General features: G+C 39.5%; 1 protein-coding gene across 1 annotated transcript in view; it reads left to right on the top strand.

The window, feature by feature from the left end:
- LOC103797034 (extracellular sulfatase Sulf-1) overlaps nt 1-21,056 on the top strand; it is a gene marked incomplete at its 3' end in the record, with an annotated part of 92,839 nt that overhangs the window by 45,935 nt on the left and 25,848 nt on the right. The window contains exons 5-7 of the mRNA XM_009069227.1: nt 11,528-11,689; nt 12,012-12,246; nt 17,755-17,994. Coding sequence (XP_009067475.1) covers nt 12,075-12,246; nt 17,755-17,994 — 412 coding nt within the window. The remainder of the gene's footprint in view (nt 1-11,527; nt 11,690-12,011; nt 12,247-17,754; nt 17,995-21,056) is intronic.

Genomic DNA, 21,056 nt, shown 5'->3' with positions numbered 1-21,056 from the left:
TAAGCAGCCTGAATGATATTTTCAGGAACAATTGGAACTTGTTGACAGTGTTAAAAATTCAAAATTCCATATTTTACAGCAGTAACTGTTTCACACAGTGAGACAGAGGATGTAGCATTTAAGCTGCCTTCATTTAGACTTTAAAATCAGTCATATGGGACAGAAGGGGTCCCTCTGGAAAACTATTCATTTAACTCGATAAATTACTCATTTTTGCTTATTTATTTTAAAGGACAACATACACAGGAATGTATTCATGGCAGATGAATTAGCTCCTATATTATGAGCGTGCAGTGTGGTTGGTGTGAAACATTTACACCACCCAGCTCATCAGAAACAAGTGAGGTCATTTGTTTCATTCCAACTGTGCTCTTTGCATTTTCATGGGGCCTGGACAGAGAGCATTTCAAATCTGTCTTTTCTCATATATAGAGCTGCACATTTTTTCCAAGTCGAAACTGCTTTAATCACTCTTTTTTTATTAACAAGACAGACAAAAAATATTTCATTTCTGTTGAAGCAATGACTGCTGAAATAACTGGAAGATGTCTCCCCAGTTCAAAGGGCTTTGGATAAGGCCTGAAATTTTGACTAATTCCTTTGACTGAGGAGCAAAATTTAGTCTTTAACATTTAAGACTTTCAAATGAGGGGACAAACATCAGGAATTTCTTATAAATTGTATAGAGTGTTGAAATAAGTGGAACAGGAAGTCAATAGAAAGGGTCTCAGACTTGTGGGCAATGACAGACACAGATGTTACTCCATGATGCTATTATATATCTAATTCCAGGACCTAAAATAGTATGTCCAGCTCTAGGTCCCTAATATGGGAAAAACATCAATGAACTGGAGCGTGTTTAGCAGATGGCCATGAAGATGATTGGGGGCTGAAACCGTTGTCCTCTGTGATGACGCTATGGGAGCAGGGTTGTTCAGACTGCAGCAGAGAGAGTTTGGGGAGGCCTAACAGCAGGCCCACAATGCCTAGAGAGGGGTCATGGAGAAAATGGAAGCTCATTCTTGACAGTCATGCATGCCAGAAGGACAAGAGGCAATGGACGTAAGTTGAAATATAAGAGGTTCAGACTGGATATAAGGAAAAACAAATTTCACCCTCAGGACTGGCACGCAGTGGAACAGGGCCCCAGAGCATTTAGGCAATGTCCACCCTTGGGGTTTTCAAACCTGACTTGGTAAAGTCCTAAGCAGCCTGGTCTGACCTCACAACTGAGCCTGCTAAGAACAGAGAAATGGATTCTCTATGTGTTGGTCTAATCATTCCTGAATTGAATCATTGACATAGTTTATGAGAAAGCTTTCATGTAAGAACAGCTCATCTGCATTTAGGGAAATAAAAAAAACCCCTAACATCCAGTAAAGCAAGCATTGATGGTTTCCCCTGTAAACTGGGATGCCTCCCAAATTCCTTCCTATACAAAATGAAGAAAAGCACTACAGTCCTCTCCTTTGCCTTTTTGTCTCCTTTCAATTTTCTGGGAATGATTTCTGATACATCCTGGTCCTGATCCATGCTGTATTAATAAGAGGATTCTGACTAATGATTACAGATTTCCATTCCTGTCTTCCCTCTTTGTGCATAACACGCAGTCAAGTGCTGGGACATCAGCTTGACTGGCTGCTCCATCATTGCTAGGGAAAATAATTCAGTGTGTGCTGTGTCAGTCATCTTAGTAGAATCTTTGGCTTATGAGCAGGCTTACAATTAACGATATATAAAGTTATAATATATATCATTTAGAAAAATGGTATAGAATCATGTCTCTTCATTGCGAAATAGGAATTTTGCTTAATAAGAAGTGCATTGGAAATTTTAAAAAAGCTTGTCTCAATGTATTCAGCTTCATCTTCCATGCTTTAAAACTGTTCTCTCATCTACAGAAGCCAGGACTGTGAAATTGAAAGTACCTGTATGTGCACTTGAAAGATGAAGAAAGTGTTTCTGCAGGCATTTTCACTCGGAAAATGAAGGCACATTTATATGTGCTACCCTTTCAAAATGTTTTCTGAGATAAAGTTATTCACCGAATAATTTCAACAAGTCATTCTTGAGTCTTTTAGATCTCAGGCTGAAGATTATTTTCAAACAGCCCTTTGAGAACTGATTTTCAAAATTCAGGCTAAGAAAATTGCTATTCCTCAGACAGATAAGCTATCTATGGTATACTGTGTCCTTGAACAGGCAAATGTGACTCTAATTTCAGGCTTTTTTGATAGGAATTCTAATTTTCAGATGAAATTCAGTATTCAAATGCTTCGTACATTTTGGCCTTCCCTCATGTGCCATTGAGGGTTACCATTTTTCTGAAATGGTACCAAAGATCTTAAAACATCCTTGCACCAGGAATATATTGAAGAGCCTGCAGGATGTTGTTTTTAGGAGCTGGGCAGTCCTGTTGAATCCAGCAGATGTATTTAGTTTTCACAGCAGAACACATATATTGGGGTCCAAGTATGTCTTGGGCCTCTGATTTGGCAGTAAAATCCATCAGTTGTATTCCTTGCTCATATTTGCTGCCATTCCTGTGCAAAACTGTTTTTACCTGATAGGACATGGCCATGTGGAGATGACTTTCTGAGTTTCCCCATAATGGGTCAGTCACAGGCTACTCTGGGAATCCCCTGGAATGCACACAGGTGTGTGCTTGAGTGGGGATTGTTGGACAGCAAGGTGTTGGGAGGTGAGGGGACTGGAAGGATTACTGTGATAGCAGACACAAGTCCCCTGTGTTCCTGCACTGTGTTTCACCAGGTAACATTGCTTGGGGAACACCAGAGGCTTCCTGATTACAAAGACGATTAAAAGTAAGATTGATGACAGGCTGGTGATGTTCTCAGCAGTGCCTCAAGTCAGTGCAACTTCCTCACTGACTTGTCTTTGTGGAAAAGGATATGAAGCATCTCTGGATTTTTTAACAGATTGTTTTGTTTGGTCTGTTTGTTTACTATTATTAGTAGGCTAGTTTCTTTATAGTACAGATTTTTCAGGTAGGAACTTACTTGAAAACAAATTTCTTGGTCTGTCAAGGAGCTTTTACATGCATATCAGTGAAGGTAAAATTTGTACTGTGTCAAGACTGGAAAAACTTCTTGACAAACAGAAGTGACCTAGTAAGAGTGATCTTGCATTAAAACGCAGTGCTCAGGATCTGATCCATTGATTCTATCATATTAAATTCAGCTTGAACTTATTGAAAGCAAATTTCATTGAATATAATGGGATTATTTAAAAGAAATTGTTAGGCTTGGTATCCAGAAGCTGAAAGTGAAAGAAAAAGTCAAAAGACACCACATACAGTCTGTAGTGGACCCGGGTGCATGTGAGCATGCTAACTGTGCATGTAAGCACACAAATTACTGATGCGACGAATAAGTTCACTTTCTGCACTCTAGTATAATAGATTAAGTTTTCCAAAACCATGTAGAGGAACTGCCTAACTCTCCTGATAACACAGCAGATGGTACCTATCTAAATTCCTATGGTGTTTCTGGCTAGTCAGTCCTTCAGCATTACAGTACATTTGAGTTCACCTCCTAGAAATACAGGTGGTGCTATGTGTTTACATACATACTTTTATGTAGATTCCTACTGGCAATTCCTTAGCCTTCAGTTTTTACATAGACTCACTCCTCTGGTCCCCAGGATCGTCTGTAGCTTCCCCAGTGTAGTCAGCAAGGAGAGTGGCCAGAGCAGCCATGCACTAGGCTCAGCTTCCACTCAAGACCACCCACTCGCATGATGGCATAACCTTCCCTAACCTGTCCCTGTGATAACAGAGGTGTCTACATTGCCATGAGGAAATGGGCATGTTCTCTGTCTTCTCCTACATGTGTAGATCCATAGATATTCTGTCCTAAAAATGCTATATTCATATTCAAATTAATCATGTCCATTTACTTAGGAAAACAAACTGTTTGCAAGATCTCTTTCAAAGAGAGTGTCAGACATTTGAGGGGAAGTAAGCATGTCTAGAAAGGAAGCTTTTTAAAGCAAAGAAGTTTTCTATAGAAAGAAGATGTGGAAAGCTATGCTCTTGCACAGTTTCTAAAGCCAGTGGATTTATATAGGAATTTAAAGAAATGTGCAAACTTTGTTGCTGTTGTTCACCATTGCGATATGATCTCCCAGTGCAAGACTACTTACTGAATCACTGAATCATCAGTGTGTTATTGTATAGTATGTTTTTGTAATGTCCCACACTGCTGAAATGGTTTTAAAATGGAATCATAAAATTACCTGAGATTCCTTCAAACACAGAGTTTACTCTTCATATTTGAAAAACACTTGGAGTCTTTTAGTAATTATATTACCTCGTAGCTGGAAAGCCACTTCCTTTAAAGATAAAAAATCTGGTATCAGAAGCCTGCTTGGAGCCTAGCGCACATCTAATTATCTTTCTCAGTCTTAATTATTTAGCAAGTGCTAATAAACTGCGCGTATCATGACACCCATGTTTAATAAGCATATAAATTTAATTGATTTTTTCTCCTCTCTTTGAAGACTAACAGACATGGAATTCAATCACAAGGCAATGGCATTATAACCTCCAATATAACATCAGGTTTTAATAAGCCTCCTGTTTGCTGCACACATGTGCTTAAGACTGCCTGGAAACCAAATCAGTAGAGAAAAGGGATTACTTTAGATTACTTTGAAATGTGCATTGTTTGAAATGGCCTCTGGTGACCAGCTTTCATGAATGGCTGATTTTACTTGTAGGGCACGTCATCTGGCTCAATTATACCAGGCTCTTTTGTATGACAAGTGCACTTCTTGGCTGTGTTGAAATATGAAATTCTAAAACGGAGTAAATCAGATGGTGAGAAATAAATTTAAGTAGCTGTATATTATTAGAAGTTTGTAACTTAGAGGAGCACATTCTTCTTACTGAAAAATATGCGGGAATTTCTTTCATAGATTTGAAGTTAGCATAAAAAAATTTAAATTTTCTTTAATGCTTCATTCAGCTCTATTAACAGCACTAAAATCAAAGACATTTTTCTTTTCTCAAAGGCAAATCATTTCTTCCACAGTTATGTATTTGTAAAATGTTACTGGAGTTTGCTGTTTTACCCTTCTAGATAAAGTGTTGGAAACTTCTACCTACTAAGAATATTCCTTAACCTGTACAAAGTTATAAAAGTGGGTTAGCAAGTGTGCATTATGCTTTCAAGTCACTGCAAGCTTTTTCCTTTCCTGTCTGTAACTGCAAAATTACAATGTAAAAACGTAATACAAGGTTATGATTCTCCCTGCCTGCAATTACTTTAAATTATAGTTACTTTAAATTAATCTAGCCTGAGGCACTGAAGATACATCATTACAATATAGAGATTACATTTGAAAGGGGAGCAGATAGCTGATTGATTAGTAAAGTGTGTTGGAAATCCAATAGATAATGATTAGATTAGACCCAGATAGGAACTGCATTCTTTGTGTTCACTGTAAATCCTGTACTTTACAACCTAGATTAGGGGATTAACCTTTAAGAAGAGATGGTAGGCCTTGCTTTTTCCTGACTTCTGTTGTACTGTAAATGTGTTTCCCATGGCTGCAGGCTCAATATTCCCACAGGAAACTGACCTGCAGATTTACACGGTTGTGCCTGGTAGTCTGAGATTGCAGTGTTTTTAAATACAAGATAGAAGAGTAAGATGTGAGAAGAGCATTAACATTACTAAACTTAAAACAGCTATCTGTCAACAGCTTTTTCCACTGAAGTGTTTCACTGTATTAGTGAAAGTGAGAGTTGTTATTGTTGTTGTAGGGTGTTACAACCCTCTAGTCGTCAAGGCAATATGATTTAAGGGAGAGATTTAAGACTTCTGAACCTCTAGGCTGCTGCAGTGTAAATGAACATCTTGCCTCCCTGACCCTTTATTACGTAGTTTCAATCTGTCTGCATAATCTTCATGCAATTACTATTCTCATGACGTTTTTAATTTTCTTGGTTCTCTAACCACACACCTGTTATGATTCATAGCACAGACTATGTGAGGTTTTAAGATGTCCACCACCCTTTTGATAAAAACATGGAAGGTTCAAAGAAGTTGTATTTGTGTGGCTGAGAAAACCCCTTTCACTGCCTTTCACCTTGGATTTTCCATGTATGCAAAATGTTCTTGAGTACAACAGCATTGCCAGCTGGACACATTTCAATTTAAAGCAAAGAACTGAAAATGGTAGGCGTAAACCACTGAATCTGACATTTGTAGGGTCATGGGTGGATGAAGCCATCTCTAGTTAACATGATTCCAATGACAGTGATTTCTAGCACTACAGGCAGATTGACAGGTTTTGGAAGTTGTGCTGACCAGGTACCCACCAATGTGAGCAACCTCCAAGGTCATATTGGATATTACAAAATACTGACAAGAGCAGAATCACAACTGTGCTTTTCATGAATTAAGAGAATTCTTGTAATTGTCCTTTGCCTGTCTATTTTTATTTGGAGAGTCTGATTTTCAGGAGACATAGAACACCGAGGTCATATTCCTGTTAAAATTGCTCATTAAAGCCAAAACTGTCAAGTCAACAGGTCATAGGTAAAATACTTAGGAAGATGCTCTTCTGCTTGGGATGAGGAAGGAAAGTTCATTGTCTTGTGCTGATTGATACCTGAAGTTTTGTTTCTTTGAGGGGTTTTATGCAGAGAAGCCTGTAAGAAGAAATTATCCAAGATTATCTTTTGCATAAAGGATATGAGGCAACTTAACACTTGCAATGACAAGGCCTTCTGCTTCTTTTCCATGCACTTGATGTATTTTTGTGCAAGTTCCTAGCACTTGTCAGAGAATCTAAAAAATATCCAAAGTTACACAACATTTGTTTGTGGACTATATATTAATTATATACAAGTATGTCAATTTGCGGAGGCAGGGAAATCTAACTACAGAGATAAAATCTGTAGGATGCAGGATAGTAATGAGGAACACAACACTTAACTGCAAAATTGCTACCACATTAGGAGTTACTTGATTTAGGATCCCTGTGATACCTTACATACTCAATTCACTGGGTACATTTATTGCTAATATCTGGGGAACAGAAACTGGAACTCTCATTCTCCTGTTTGCTGAGGGGGGAGAAGCTGATACACCTGAAGGCCATTGGGTAGGACCTTGATAGTCAGAGAGAAACCTAATGAGATTCAACAAGGGCAAATGTAGGGTATTGTACCTGGAGAGGAATAACTCCAAGTACCAGTACAGATGGGGGCTGACCTACTAGAGAGCACTTCTGCAGAGAAGGATCTGGGAGTCTTGGTAGATGGCAGTTGACTATGAGCTGGCAGCATGTCCTTGCAGCCAGGAAGGCCAATGGTATCCTGGGGTGCATCAGGAAGAGTGTGGCCAGCAGGTCAGTCCTAGTGAGTCCACATCTGGAGTACTGTGTCCAGTTCTGGGCTCCTCAGTACAAGAAAGACAAGGAGCTACTGGAGAGGGTCCAGCAGAGGACCACAAAGATAATTAGGGGTCTTGAGCATGTCTCTTATGAGGAGAGACTGCAGGAGATGGGCCTGTTTCGTCTAGAGGAGAGAAAACTGAGGGGGAGTCTCATCACTACATATAAATATCTCAAAGGCGTGTGTCAGGAGGATGGTGACAGTTTCTTTTCAGTGGTGGCCAGCAACAGGACAAGGAGTAATGGCCATAACTAAACCATAAGAAGTTCCACCTCAATACGAAGAAGAGCTTCTTTCCATTGAGGATGTCAGAGCACTGGAACAGGCTGCCCAGGGAGGTTGTGGAGTCTCCCTCTCTGGAGACACTCCAAACCCACCTAGACATGTTTCTGTGTAACCTGCTCTAGATGACCCTGCCTTGGCAGGCAGGTTGGTCCTTTGCAATCCTAACAATTCTGTGATTCTTAAGCTCCACAATCACAGTCCACATTATCACTATTATTATTTTCACTGGGTTTTTTGCTGGCCACAGTTGATCCATTTTTGTTTCTAAGGAAAGGCCACTTTGGATAATGTGATGTCCTCAATGTTCTTGCTCAAAAGAAAAGACCAATGCTGTGGTGCAGAGAAGGCAAAGTTGTTTGCCCTTTGTTACATACAACTTGATTGTGAATTACTGATGTGGGGCATTACATAGCCCATGGTACTGGGGATGAACACATGTCCGCTATCCTTATTCAGCCCCACATTTGATTTCTGATTTCCAAACAAGAAATCTGCCCCTGTAAGCCAAATTTGCTGTGCAAGGATATGTGGAAGCCAAATTTGTAGAATATTAGATATTCGTAAGTCCATATATCCCTAAACCTTAAGATGTGGTATTCTTGTGGATGCTCAGTGCCCTGTTTCATAGACAAAGTGTGTGATTCTGAACAGTTTTTTAACATAAAATGACATATTTAATGAACAGACTAAAAGGGTGGACATCAAAACAAAGTGGAAAATGCTCTTTTTTGAATACTGACTGTCTTTTGTTGCATTCCAAATTAAGCACTTTCAGTCAATGCACTGAAAAGTCTTGATCAAAATGAGTATAAAATCTATGGTGTTTCAAAAGATATTGTTCTACCTTTGGCTTTTCTTCTTAAGAGAACTAGAAATAAGGTCCTCATAGGTTTTGTGCCGCATCACACAAAGTGGCACTGTAGCCTTTCTTTGCAGTGCCCTCCCAATGTAATTCAAGTTTCATGGGTAATTTATTCTCCACACCAACAAGTCCTGTTGTAATACTAGTAGCATAGAAACAACTAAAGATCCAAGTTTTCAGATTTTATCCCTTGAAAGCTGAGTGTAAACCATGAATTTGTGCTCCTGTGGGAAAAAGGAAAAGAATGACAGAAAGAAAAAATTCTATCCAGATGAGGAAAAATAGTTTCTTTGGACTTCTCTGATTTCTCTGGTTTCATGTATTTACTGACTACATTTCAATTATCACAGGTATCTTCCATAGGAAAAATAGACTTTCAATTTTCCAAATAGCATATATAGAAGTTATGATCAGCACTTGTTTATTTGGCTAGAGAAAAGCATTTTATAGTACTATCTTGATTTCTGTACACTGCACAATAAAGTTTTAAGTTTGCTTCCCCATGTAAATTTGAGAAGGTCCTTTTTGGAATTTCTCATATTTTTTTCTGTTTCTCAAGACAAATTGCAGTGTCCGTGGGGGCACTTAGAGGCTACCAGCCAGTATCCAACACAAACATTGCAGCCTTGTCTTCCTTATCAACCCTGTATTTTGACAGTTTTCTTTACTTCATTTCCTTCTAGGACTGGGAAACAGGCTGTAAAAGAACAAGTTGTCAAAGATCACCTTTTAATAAAGGTTTGCCATATGCAAAACTGAAATATGAGCGACAAAACATGGCATCACTGTGCTTTATAAAGTGCAAGAACCATTCAATGAAACTTGGATAATTAATTTTGTATGTGTAGATACATCCCGATATTTTCCTTTATCCGTCAAGGAGAAAAAAATAGAGTTGGAAAAGAAACCTGCTTATTTCTAGAAAAGACTTGCCTAAGGTGGCTCTAACTTGCTAGAGCTAAAGGACTTTTTAAAAGCTTATATAGACCAGAGAGGATGAAATGAAGAATACTTGTTGATGTCCATTTGGATTAGTGTATGTTTTACTAGCACTGAGGTGTAATTGTGAGGAACTTGCAGTTTCATTCAGTGGGGGATTATTCAAACACGTTGATGCCAATGTTTGCTCAGTGCAGTCAGGATGACTACGCTTTCTGGGTCAACATTGTCTGAAAAAGTTTGCTGTATGGTACAACTGAGGTAAGAAACTAAACATTGGGTCTCACTTCACATAGCCTTGCGTGCTTTGTGATGTGAGTCAAAGTTTCACTATTTAAAGATCAGACATTTAGAGACATTATATTTCTGCTTCCGCACCAATAGCATGTGGTATCTGGTGTCTGTCAGAAAGCACCTGACTTCTCAGGTAACCTGGTCTTCAGGGCTTTTGTAATCTTTTACGTGACTTAAGAACAAACACATGGAAATCGAACTATTTTTAAAAGTCAGCTCAGACTAATTACAGACTTCCAGTTACTTATCTGAATGCTGTGTAATCACTGAAATAGCATTTAAGGTTAAATGGTGATCCCCTGTATTGACTTTGCAGTGCTCGTATGTTAGTGGGAGGCTGGAGTGTTTGTTGGTGCAGAGACAATGATTTCTCTGCCACAGACACTTGGATTTTCATTTTAAAGACATTCACACTCTTCTGGTGTAATTACAGCCTGCCAGAGTGAGGAGCATGAAACTGTTTAGCTTGCGAAGCTTAAAATAAAAGGTGTATGGGGAAACAAGAACACGATCCTTTTTCTAGCAGTCCAGCACCAAGTCCCATCCCCTCCCTCTCCTGTGGCTTCTTCCCCCGAAATTTAGAGCATCTTCCTATTAGCGCATTTTTGGGTGAGTGATGGGGCCCTTTTTGTCTTGTGTTGCTCTTGTTAAATTATTTCTGCTTATTAATCTGTTTGTAGTTCATGTTGCATGTCTGAATATGAAATCTCAGGTGTGGGTGCACAGATCTCCTCATGATTTATGCTTGAGTCTAATTACATAAGGCACACCCCAGTTCCCATGCAGGCTTCCCCTTGGGCAGACTTCTTGATTGTTCTTGGGCTTGGGTGGTTTTGCAAGGGTTTTTTAATTGACCGATATCACCGTGCATTACCCATAGTCCCAGAATAAAAACAGAAGAAATGTATGTGGCAGGTCAATACCCTGGAGGGAGAAGACATGTCTCTGTGGTTTCTTTCCCACCCCCTTCCTTTTTGCCCCCAGATGTTCCCTCCCTTTCCTTGTGTTACAGGATGGTTTTGCAGAGCTTCAGTCAGTAATGCCAAAAATGTCAAAGTGTAAGTGGCTACCCCTTCCTCCCCAGACCAATCAGTCATTTTCAGTCACAGGTTTAAATCTGCTGCAGCAAAGCCAAGCCTCTGTGCTTGCAGCAGGTCTTACAAAAGCAAGGCTGTTTGACTGACAGGCACAGAGAGGTGGTTCTGATAACGTACTGAGCCGAGTCTGGAAGCAGAGTATCAAGGACGAGGCTGTGGCAGAGGTACTGTGCATTATGGATGAGGCACTCAGGTCTGTCGTTGATTGATTGAGGGACTGTTACGCTCTTTCACAATGCTGGGTAAGATCATATGGACTGTCACTTAATATGAGCTTTCTTGTCAGTGGGAAGATGACTTTTCACGTAGTGATCCAATGCAGATTGCAAATGACAGCCGTGCTCTCCCCTCTGCTCTTTAAGGGTTTAGTCGTTCATGCAGGTGAGTTAACCTAAAATAGCTCTATCGCTTGCCAGGAGCCATATGCTGGTATTAACTCTTAGTGTCAGAGTTTCACTATATATCTAACTATAAATGTTGGAAAAGCACTTGTGTCTGATGACGTGAGATATATGCCCTTTACCTGTAGCGGCCAAGGTGCCATCTAACCCCTGCGTAGGTATGATATTAAATTAAATAGGGGAGCTAGGGGAATGCAATTTTTTTTCTACTCTTTTCTTTCAGGACAGAGAAAGAAGCTGTAACAAACAATTCTGGAGACTTTGAAGCAGCGCCACAGTACTGAGGTCTTTGACTGACAAGGCTTCTGCTTTCTTCTTCTCACAGGGCTCCTCCTACAGATGTTCTGAACACGTCTGCATCTCAGCAATATTTTACTGCACCCAGGTACTGAATGTAAGGAACAAGCTGCATAAAGAGAAGCGTGGGGTGTAGGAGAAGCAGCATTGTGAAGAGTATACCAGAAGTTGTGCCTATGCAAAATGCAGGCAGTGGCATGACTTCAAGTAAAAATTATTTGAGAAAGCATAGTTGCAGAATGACCAAGTTTATTCTTAGAAAATGACAGAATAAAGCTCTTATTCAACAATATGGCTTATAATCATGTTAAATGGTATGTGTCAGGCTTGACTTCCCTAAGTGTCATCCTTTTGCTGTATGACTGGAAGTTTATTTATTAATTGAACAGAATTTCTTTTCCTCCCTACAGGTCTTGAAAGCTAGAGCTCAGGCACTTCTGAACCAGTCTTTTTATTGAAATACTCGAACTACTATGAAGTCTTCTTGGTTTGCAGTCATCTTGGCAGTGCTCAGTACTGCATTGCTAACAAGTCACTGTTCCACCATCAAGTCCCCAAGGTTCAGAGGACGTGTGCAACAGGAGCGAAAAAATATCAGACCAAATATCATCCTTGTACTCACAGATGATCAAGATGTGGAGCTAGGTGAGAAATGGTTTTTGCTACTACATTTTGTCATGTGTCTTTCAGTAATTTCTGCTGAGCAGAAAGTACTTTAAATTCAGAGAAATTGCTAGTCCTGGAACAATGTGAGAATGTGAGACAAGTTTGGAAAATGAGTTGACAAATACTATTTAATAGCACTCATCACATTTAATTATAGACTTTAGGAAATACATGCTTATCAAAATCCACCACAGAAGGCTTTAATCACCACCACAAAAGGATTTAGTAATGCATGCAAGGACATACAAATAACAAACTTGCATCAAAAGCCCTTTCTCACTTTATGACTTACTGTAGCATTTAAAAATTTGAGCCTTATGAGGTCAACCTTTCCCTCAGTGCTGTATAGGTATCTATATCTCCACGTATTTGTCACAGGCATGTATGTAATCTGATATGTTTATGCACACGAACTAGTCTGGTTTCAGGACATAATATTTCTATGAATGTTTAAAGTGTTTAAAATCTATGTTACATGTATAAAAATACGCAGTTTTTGCTTTCACAAGTATACTAAATATCTGAGCACAATCTGGGCATACCATCCAGAAGTGATTTTCACATATTTTTCTTAGGGTGGAAAAAGTTAAAACACTTGGATGATATTCCAGGAGGCCTTTGAATGTTTTCCATTAAGTGAGTTAGAAAGATATTAATGGTAGTTATGCATATAACTGATTTTTTGGCTCACGGCCCAAAATGAAAAATCAAGGAGAGAAATAGGATCATTGTAGGTTACCCCCAAGCAAATATTTTGCATTTGGGGGTGGGATGTGAGATCAAAAATGTGAAAAAATGGCAAATTAATTTGAAATGAAATCTTGCATTCTTAGCTTTTTTTTAATGAAAGACATATTTTTAATAGAAATATAGTGAATTTCTAAACAAAATGCCATATGACATTGAAAAATAAAAGTGCTCCATTCCAGAAAACTTGTAACAAAATAGTTAATTTCTTCTGAAATCACATACTTTCAGACAGAAAGTTGTAGACAGAAAGTGGTCTGGATCTAAAAGTGATTCTTTAGATGCTAGCATTTTTGTATTTGTCACGATGCAATAATAATTTCATAGTCCTTCAAGGTTCTGAAAACACAATTAATAAACTATATTTCGTGACTGAGAGTTGGTGCTTTTATGCAGCAGACCTCCAAAACCAAGCCTTTAGACCTGAGCACATCTTATCTCTTTTATTTCTCACTCTTTCAAATGTCCTTTCTGTTTAGCCATGCTGCATAATGAATAGCTGTTCCCAGCTCTATTTTTGGCCTAAAATACAGCTACTACAATAGGAGTGCATTTCTTCTTGATAGAGTCGTTCTGAAAAATTTCGTTAAAAGGGTCAATTCATGTCTTCCTTTTTGTGGTCCGAAAGAGCCTACTTTCTCCAGGGCACTGGGGAAGGTAGGTCAGCAGACATGTCTCTGAACAGTGTTACCAACCTGCTGTCTTTAGTCTTGCAAGAAGGTTTGCAACTGGTGAAATGGGAGGAAGGATGTGCCAAGTAGTTTGTTCATATTGTGGAGCTCCTCTCTTTGAAAGCTGCTCTGAATGTTCACAGGGCACGCTGGCTCCTATTAGCAGGCAGCTGAGCAATAGCCTGGGTGTGTATGCATTCCCACTGCATTGAATGAAGACACAGGTTTCCCCTTTTCATAGATCATTTCACAGGAAACAGGATTCAGCCCCAAGACTTACAGCACTTCTGCTAATAAATCATTCTGCTTATTTGAAAAATAAAGCCAAACTGTTTTCCATGTGTGAATTTCCCCCTTGAGAAAAATCTAAAGTTTCCCAAAGGTCAATGGGAAGTAACACTTTCTGCCACAAACAGAATAAAATTTAGGCATTGGTATCCAGAAATCACAAGACAGAAAGTCTCTCGATATAGATTATTTGCTATTGTATTCCCAGCACAAACATTTCAAAAAACTGTTCTAAATGAATGCTTTAGCATAGAAGTATATAAGGTGTGTTATAGATTTCAATCAGGAAGGATTTGTCTCCAGAGCATGTATAAGCATTGAACCATAATATTAATCTTCCTGAGTGCAAATGATATACAAAGGAGTTATCCAAAGTAAAATTTGAAAGAGGCAGGGAGCTTGCATTTAGTTACTGCTCAAAGCATAGGAGTGTGCACATCTTCTTATTGATCTGTACCAACCCCCTGAGTTTTGCATTCTGAGTGCAAAGAAGTTCAGCAAAGTTGCTGTCTCATTCGGCTTACCAGATAAAACCCACAAATTGCTGCACAACCCGTCACTTCCTATATATGCTAGGAAGAATATGTCACAGAGGAAGGATAGTATAGATCAGCTGGTGGATTGCAACTTAAGCAGTGTGAAGCTACCTGTCTCACAGCTCTTGAAGATACACAACAAATTCCTGGGCTCAAAAGCTGGGAAATGGCTTCTTAAATTGTGCCACTGTACATTTTCTTTCCCCAACAAGATCCCGAGGGTACAGAAATAACTGCCCAACACTGAGGCAAATGGGCATCTTGCTTAAGGCAAAGCACTAGTGCCCAGAACCCAGAACCAATCCCCCACTATGGACAGTATGCTCCAGTTCTTCAGGGCAGTGGCCCCAGCTCCTATTGGGGTCAGGTGTGTACTCTGTTCAGTCCAATGTCTTATTCACTCTTTAGTCTCTTCCCCTGTCCCATTTTCACACATCAGTTCCTCAAAAGATGACTCTCCAATCACTCTTATGATCCTCACTATAAATAATACCCTGCATAATGTCAGAAAGGAGTCAAAACTAATTAATATGCTGATAGTTCTAGTGTTTTTAATCCAAAAGCCTTTGAGTTGTCAGAGAAGGAGGAAAAGGTTAAAAAAAAAAAAGAGAGAGGGAAAAATAAATCCATTTGAGACAGTTACTTTTTTTCTTTACCCATGTTTACAGCTTGATGTGCCACCAGTGAAATCCATATAAACCATCCATTGATGAGAGCACTGGGTGAAGAGATCACCACACTATCTATATACATCACATGAGACATAATTTGCTTGGTTTGCTTTCCATCTTCACTAGAACTAAAGCACTAAAAAACATAAGCTGAAAAAACGGGGATATGTGCTGAGATCTGAGGAAGTCCATTACCTTTCTAGGGCCTTGCATACAACCCATATATAGACAAGGTGGCTCCTAACTATCCCTTTGTAAAGATGCCCACCTGTGATACACCTGGATAACAATCCATAGCAATTTTTGACTTGATATGAAACCTTGGTTACCAAACATATTTCTTGATATATGGAATAGACTGAGAAGTGACACTGAATTCCTTGTCTGAGAAAATTTAGTAATTTCTGTGTCCAAAGTGGCCATTCGCGGTTGTCTGGTTCCCTTCAGGTGCTTCCCAATCAGTCATGCGGAGTGTGAGCATCCTGCTGACAGACAGCACCTGAGTTACATGTGCCCTGAAGACTGTGGGCCAGATGGTAAAGAGCACAAGCTGTGAGGAGAGCTACAGACAGCAAAGGATTATAACTTAGATGAGGAAGTTTTATCTCCTACTTGTGTTTTGTTTTCCAAATGAGGAAGTCTCACCTGCTTTGAAGTGCTTGTTCCAGAATTTCCAGAGGGACTATTATCAGTGTCAGTAACTGCATACCTGGAGGGAAAACTCAGTCATAAACAGCAGGTTTGCAAGAGCAGAGGGCTGACCAGCCAGAGGAATGAGGAAGTGCTCTAACAGCTACTCATTTATAATACATGGAGACAGGAAAGTGCAGATCAGCTCTGCTGCAGTTACTGTGCATTAGGGTACCTGAATAGTGCACTTCTGTTTGAGCACCTCAAAGCACTTTACAGCTGACTTCTCACTAATAAACTGTGGCTTTTTGAAAATGGAAGAGCTATGGTGAAAACAAAACAAAATGAAATCAAAACTGAAAAGAAAAAGTCAGCCTGGGGTCTGAGATAAAGACATGTAGAATGAGGATTTGACTTTTACTCAACAACTCAGTGAAATGCTCCCACTCATGCAAATGGAGACCTTCTGTGCTCTCAGTTACTCTCCTACTTCTCTATATCTCAAAACACATGGGGTTCAGGAAAGCACAAATGCAGATGTTCTGCATTTAGATAATAAGGGCTGTGAAAGGGTCTAAAATGATGGTGACTGATGTGCAGGGTATTAAATGTATCCTTAGGATACAGTCTCTGGCACTTCACAATGAAATGCTAAAGAGCCTACTGCCTCTTCCATTTTTAAACAAATACTTTTATGCAAAAGATTTCATGTTCAGCACCAGCTCCTTAGCCCAAAAGCAAAACACAGCATGCTTAACTTTAATAAGATAATTTGTAGTATTTAACTGCTTACACCTAAAGTTGAGCCTCCTTGAGAGCTTTATGGTTTTACAATCATGTCAATTGCTTTAAAACTTTCTTTTAATTTGTTTTTCAATCAACACAAACAAAATCATCAAGAAAAACTCTTAGCATATCACTGGACTCAACAGATTGAAATTTAAAACAATTACTGCTGACTGTACAAAATTAATTGTAAAACCGAAGAAAAAGAAAATACAGTAGAATTTCAGAAACCTCTTTTGACCATCAAAATTGTGCAAATATTACTATTAGCAAACTTGTTTCCTGGGTTCATACTGACATATTCATGGTTCACCCTCATCCTTCAATCTCTGCTCTGTTGGATAACAGAAAGAACAAACTTTGACAGCTGTCAGCAAATACTGACAGATCCTATCAGGGGCTGCTCAGGCTTTCTTCAATGAGAAATCTGCAAGCTCTGCCTGTCTACCTTGCTGTTCACAAAGATGTTTTGAAGGATATAAAAAATGTCTTTGTTCTTTAAACTGTATTTCTTGAGAAAGGTGCTGCATTTTGCCAATATTTTTGCAGACAGATTTATCCCAAAAACTGATTTTGAGCACAGTGCTGTAGTATCAGAGCCAGATATGCTGATCCTTGTGTCCCCAGAAACTTTCCTTTAGAAAAATTGCCACTGAATTCTCTCTCTCCTCTTTCCATGTCTCACTGTCTCCTTTACCCCCTTCCTCTATCTCTCTTCCTCTCTCTTCAGTCATCTCTTAAAAAGAAAAAATATTAACATATTCATTGGTAATCTCAGCATTTTACATGTTTTACTGGCACATTGACTAATAATTCAGTCTTTGTAACATACTGATTTCCTACAGCTGCATTTGAAGCACAGTTGGCCTATGAATTTGATACAGCTTTAACATTCTATTTCTAGATTAGTCTGTATTTTAACTTTGTTTTGAAACCTGAGAAAAAAAAACTCAGTCTTTCTGGAATCCTGAAAAATATTTTTGCTGATATAATAAAATTCTGATCTTTTCTCCTAAGATTATGTAAGCTACAGAGTAGAGCACACTGATGTCCAAAGGCAACCTAATCACTGATAATTTACTTTTAATAGCATAGTAATAGGCAATATATTCAAGCTATTTTTTGCAGCACGGTAATGATCAATACCTCTTATTGCAGGGTCCTTGCAAGTGATGAATAAAACCAGAAGGATTATGGAGAATGGAGGGGCCTCTTTTATCAATGCGTTTGTAACAACCCCAATGTGCTGCCCATCGCGTTCCTCCATGCTGACTGGGAAGTATGTACACAACCACAACATATACACCAACAACGAAAACTGCTCTTCTCCCTCATGGCAGGCTACTCACGAGCCACGTACCTTTGCTGTGTATCTCAATAACACTGGGTATAGAACAGGTAAGAGACAAATCAACAGCAGTTCTTCATTTAAAGTGAAGATGATATATTCAGCAATCGGTCTTGAATCTCTGCCTATAAAGAAACTGTCCTGGTTTCAGCTGAGGTAGAGTTCATTTTCTTCCTGGTAGATGGTATAGTGTTGCGGTTTGAATTTAGCATGAGTATAATCTTGATAACACACTGAAGTTTTTAGTGTTTATACTAACTCAAGGACTTTTCAGCTTCTCACACCCTGACAGTGAGATGGCTGAAGGGGCACAAGAATGTGGGAGGGGACACAGCTGGGACAGCTGATCTGAACTGGCCAGAGGGGTATTCCATGCCATATGGCATTATGCTCAGTACATAAACAGGGGGGCATGCTGACCAGGGGTTGCTACTTGGAAACTGGCTGGATATTGGTCAACAAATGGTGAGCAATTGTGTTGTGTATGACTTGTGGGTTTGGGATTTTTTTGAGGGATTTATTTCCCTCTCACTTTTTGTCGTCTCATTTTTCATTATCATTATTATTATATTTTATTTAAATTGTTAAGCTGTTCTTATCTCAATCCATGGGTTATTCCTGCTTTTGTATTCTCCTCCCCATCCCACTGTGGCAGGGGCTGGGGAGTAAGCGAGCAATTGAGTGGTATTTAGTTGCTGTCTGGGGTTAAACCACAACAGAAGCACCTATTGTCTCAAACAGGGTATGCAGAGCAGAGCTTTAATGTTATGGAGAGGGAGGGCAGTACTGCCTGCTGATCCACATCTGCAGTAACAGCCATGTTAAGAAACTCACTTGTAGTGAAGCAGCATATTTTCACATTTGGATGTCCCAGGTGGGAAATAAGCTGTTGGGCAGTTACACCTACTGTGAAAGAGGTGCATTTTAGTGGCATTGTGGGTCTGAACTGGCAGTTCCAGACGTGATTATGGTCAGTATTATGGCCTGCTTGTGGACAGCTGCTAACAGTTTTGGAAGGAGATGTCAGGGCCAGGCTGGGAACTGGTGCCAAAGACCTCACAGGAGTGGAGTGCCTGTCATGGGAGTGAAACAAGGTGAATGGTATAATTTAAACTTTGTCACGGGGTGATATTTCATTTGCATTTTCTGAAAAGGAATAGAAACATGCCTTTAAGAATGATTGTTCTACTGTGCACCAGTAAGATTTGATAGTTTTCTTGCAAATTCCTGGTAGTTTTCTGTAGTTGGGAGATCCCTTTCTTCTCTACAAAGAACTCTTCTTATTCCTCTCGTCTATGCTTTGGCTTGATGTAATACTCAATTCATTTCTTCATCACCCATCCCCTAAGATTCAATCTGTGGACATGCTAGGCTCCAGCCTGACTTCCTCTTTTCAAGGTACCAGAGTTGTGTGAGGTCATCAGAGTGCAATTTGTCCAGAAATGTCGCTCAGCTACAAAGACTCCCCTATACAGGATGAAGGAGGCACAGATCTTGGTGCCAACTGCTTCCCTTACAATGTAACTGGCAGCAAAGAAATTTGTCTCTATCAGCGGCTTAGGCACAAGAACAGATTGCTTTCCAAACATATAGTTGGTGAATGTCTCCATGCTGTCTGCTTGTCCTAAATCTCTTAATGCTGCTATATCAAATGCCTCAAATTTGTCTGCTGCTTTGCCATCTTTTCTTCACCACGCAGACTGTTAGCTCTTTTTTCATCTGTCTCTCTGCATCTGTAGTTCTGGAGAGCTTCTGTTTCCTGTGTATAAAGCAAAACCAGACAAATCTTTAACTTCTTTGGACCTGGTGTTGGCTCTGACACGTGCTGAGTAGTACTTCAGTCTCTGTTAAACTGATCTCAGTGAAGCTGCCAAATGAGTAAAGCACTGCTAAATCTGAGTAAGGGTCAGCATCAAGGCTTTGAAGGAGGGAAGAGAGACCTGACAGTCACTGCTAGAATGGTGCTGAATTAGACCTAAAATATAAGCTTTGTCTCGTGGCTCACGTCTCAGAAATCCTCTCTGCTTGATGTATGGCTGCTTCACATGGACCTGACTTTCATGTTCTTAAAAAATTAGTATCTCATTGCTTTGTCTTCTAGGATTTGCACAACTAAATGCTTCACAAATAATCTGGACAGCTCTGTCTCTAGCCCTCTCTGCCCTTCTGAGCCTAAACACCTCTTCGGTCATATCTTCTGCACTGCCTTGTATTACGAAGGCATGTAGAGATGTCTACTAAATGCAGGCTTGGCCCCATTACATGGAAAGGAAAAAGGGGCCAAAAGAAAAGGAAAAGTTAAAAAAATCCCTTTCCAAAGACAAGCAGAGAGACCGTCAGTCGTAAAATTGTCGGGATAGGTGAGTCTTAACAAAGGGCAGGAAGGAGTAAAAGGAAATGGAAACAAGTGAAAATACTTGTATGAATCTCTGACCCTGACCAAGGTGCATTGTTGGACCCTATAATACTATGGCCCCAAAGAATTTGTCATTTCATTTCTTGTAAGATGAGCCTAGCTTCTAATTAAACCACAACTATTTTTTGAAGAGGTCGCTTAATTAACAGCAGATCTTATAATAAATTTTTCAAGGATAATGTTGCCTTATTAAAAAGTCATCAAAAGTCTGCTAACCAAGTAAAAATCTACACTTCACAGCTAGAATGTTTAGTAAAATCGTAATGACTCAAGAATACCTGGGAGTCATAAATAATTGGGAGTGAAAATGAGGGAATGGTAGAGAGTGGCTACACGCCACATAGGCTAGTTGTGACTCTGTTTTGATGTTGCAGATGCTGTGGAAACTTACCTTGTGCATTTCTACATGTTTTGAGAGTAAATCAGTAACCTCCTTAATGGGAAACTGAGGCAGAGAAAGATAAATGAATCACCCAGACCGGTCATAGTTTGGTGACAGTCCTGATAAGGCACTTGTCCAGACTTGCATAGGATCAAATTATTGTATAAGTCAGTGGAAATAAAGGGGTGGAGGAGTGTTTATATAATGTTCTCGTGTCTGTTCCATCCAAATAATTTTCAGCATCTATAAAGCATCCGCTGTCTAAACCTGCCCCAGCCTTAACTGAACCCTCTGTATAGCAACTGATCACATGT

This window comes from Acanthisitta chloris, unplaced genomic scaffold, assembly GCF_000695815.1.
Source record: "Acanthisitta chloris isolate BGI_N310 unplaced genomic scaffold, ASM69581v1 scaffold17602, whole genome shotgun sequence".
Taxonomy (NCBI): domain Eukaryota; kingdom Metazoa; phylum Chordata; class Aves; order Passeriformes; family Acanthisittidae; genus Acanthisitta; species Acanthisitta chloris.
The sequence above is the reverse complement of the archived record's forward strand: the minus strand, read 5'-3'. Positions and strand labels throughout refer to the sequence as shown.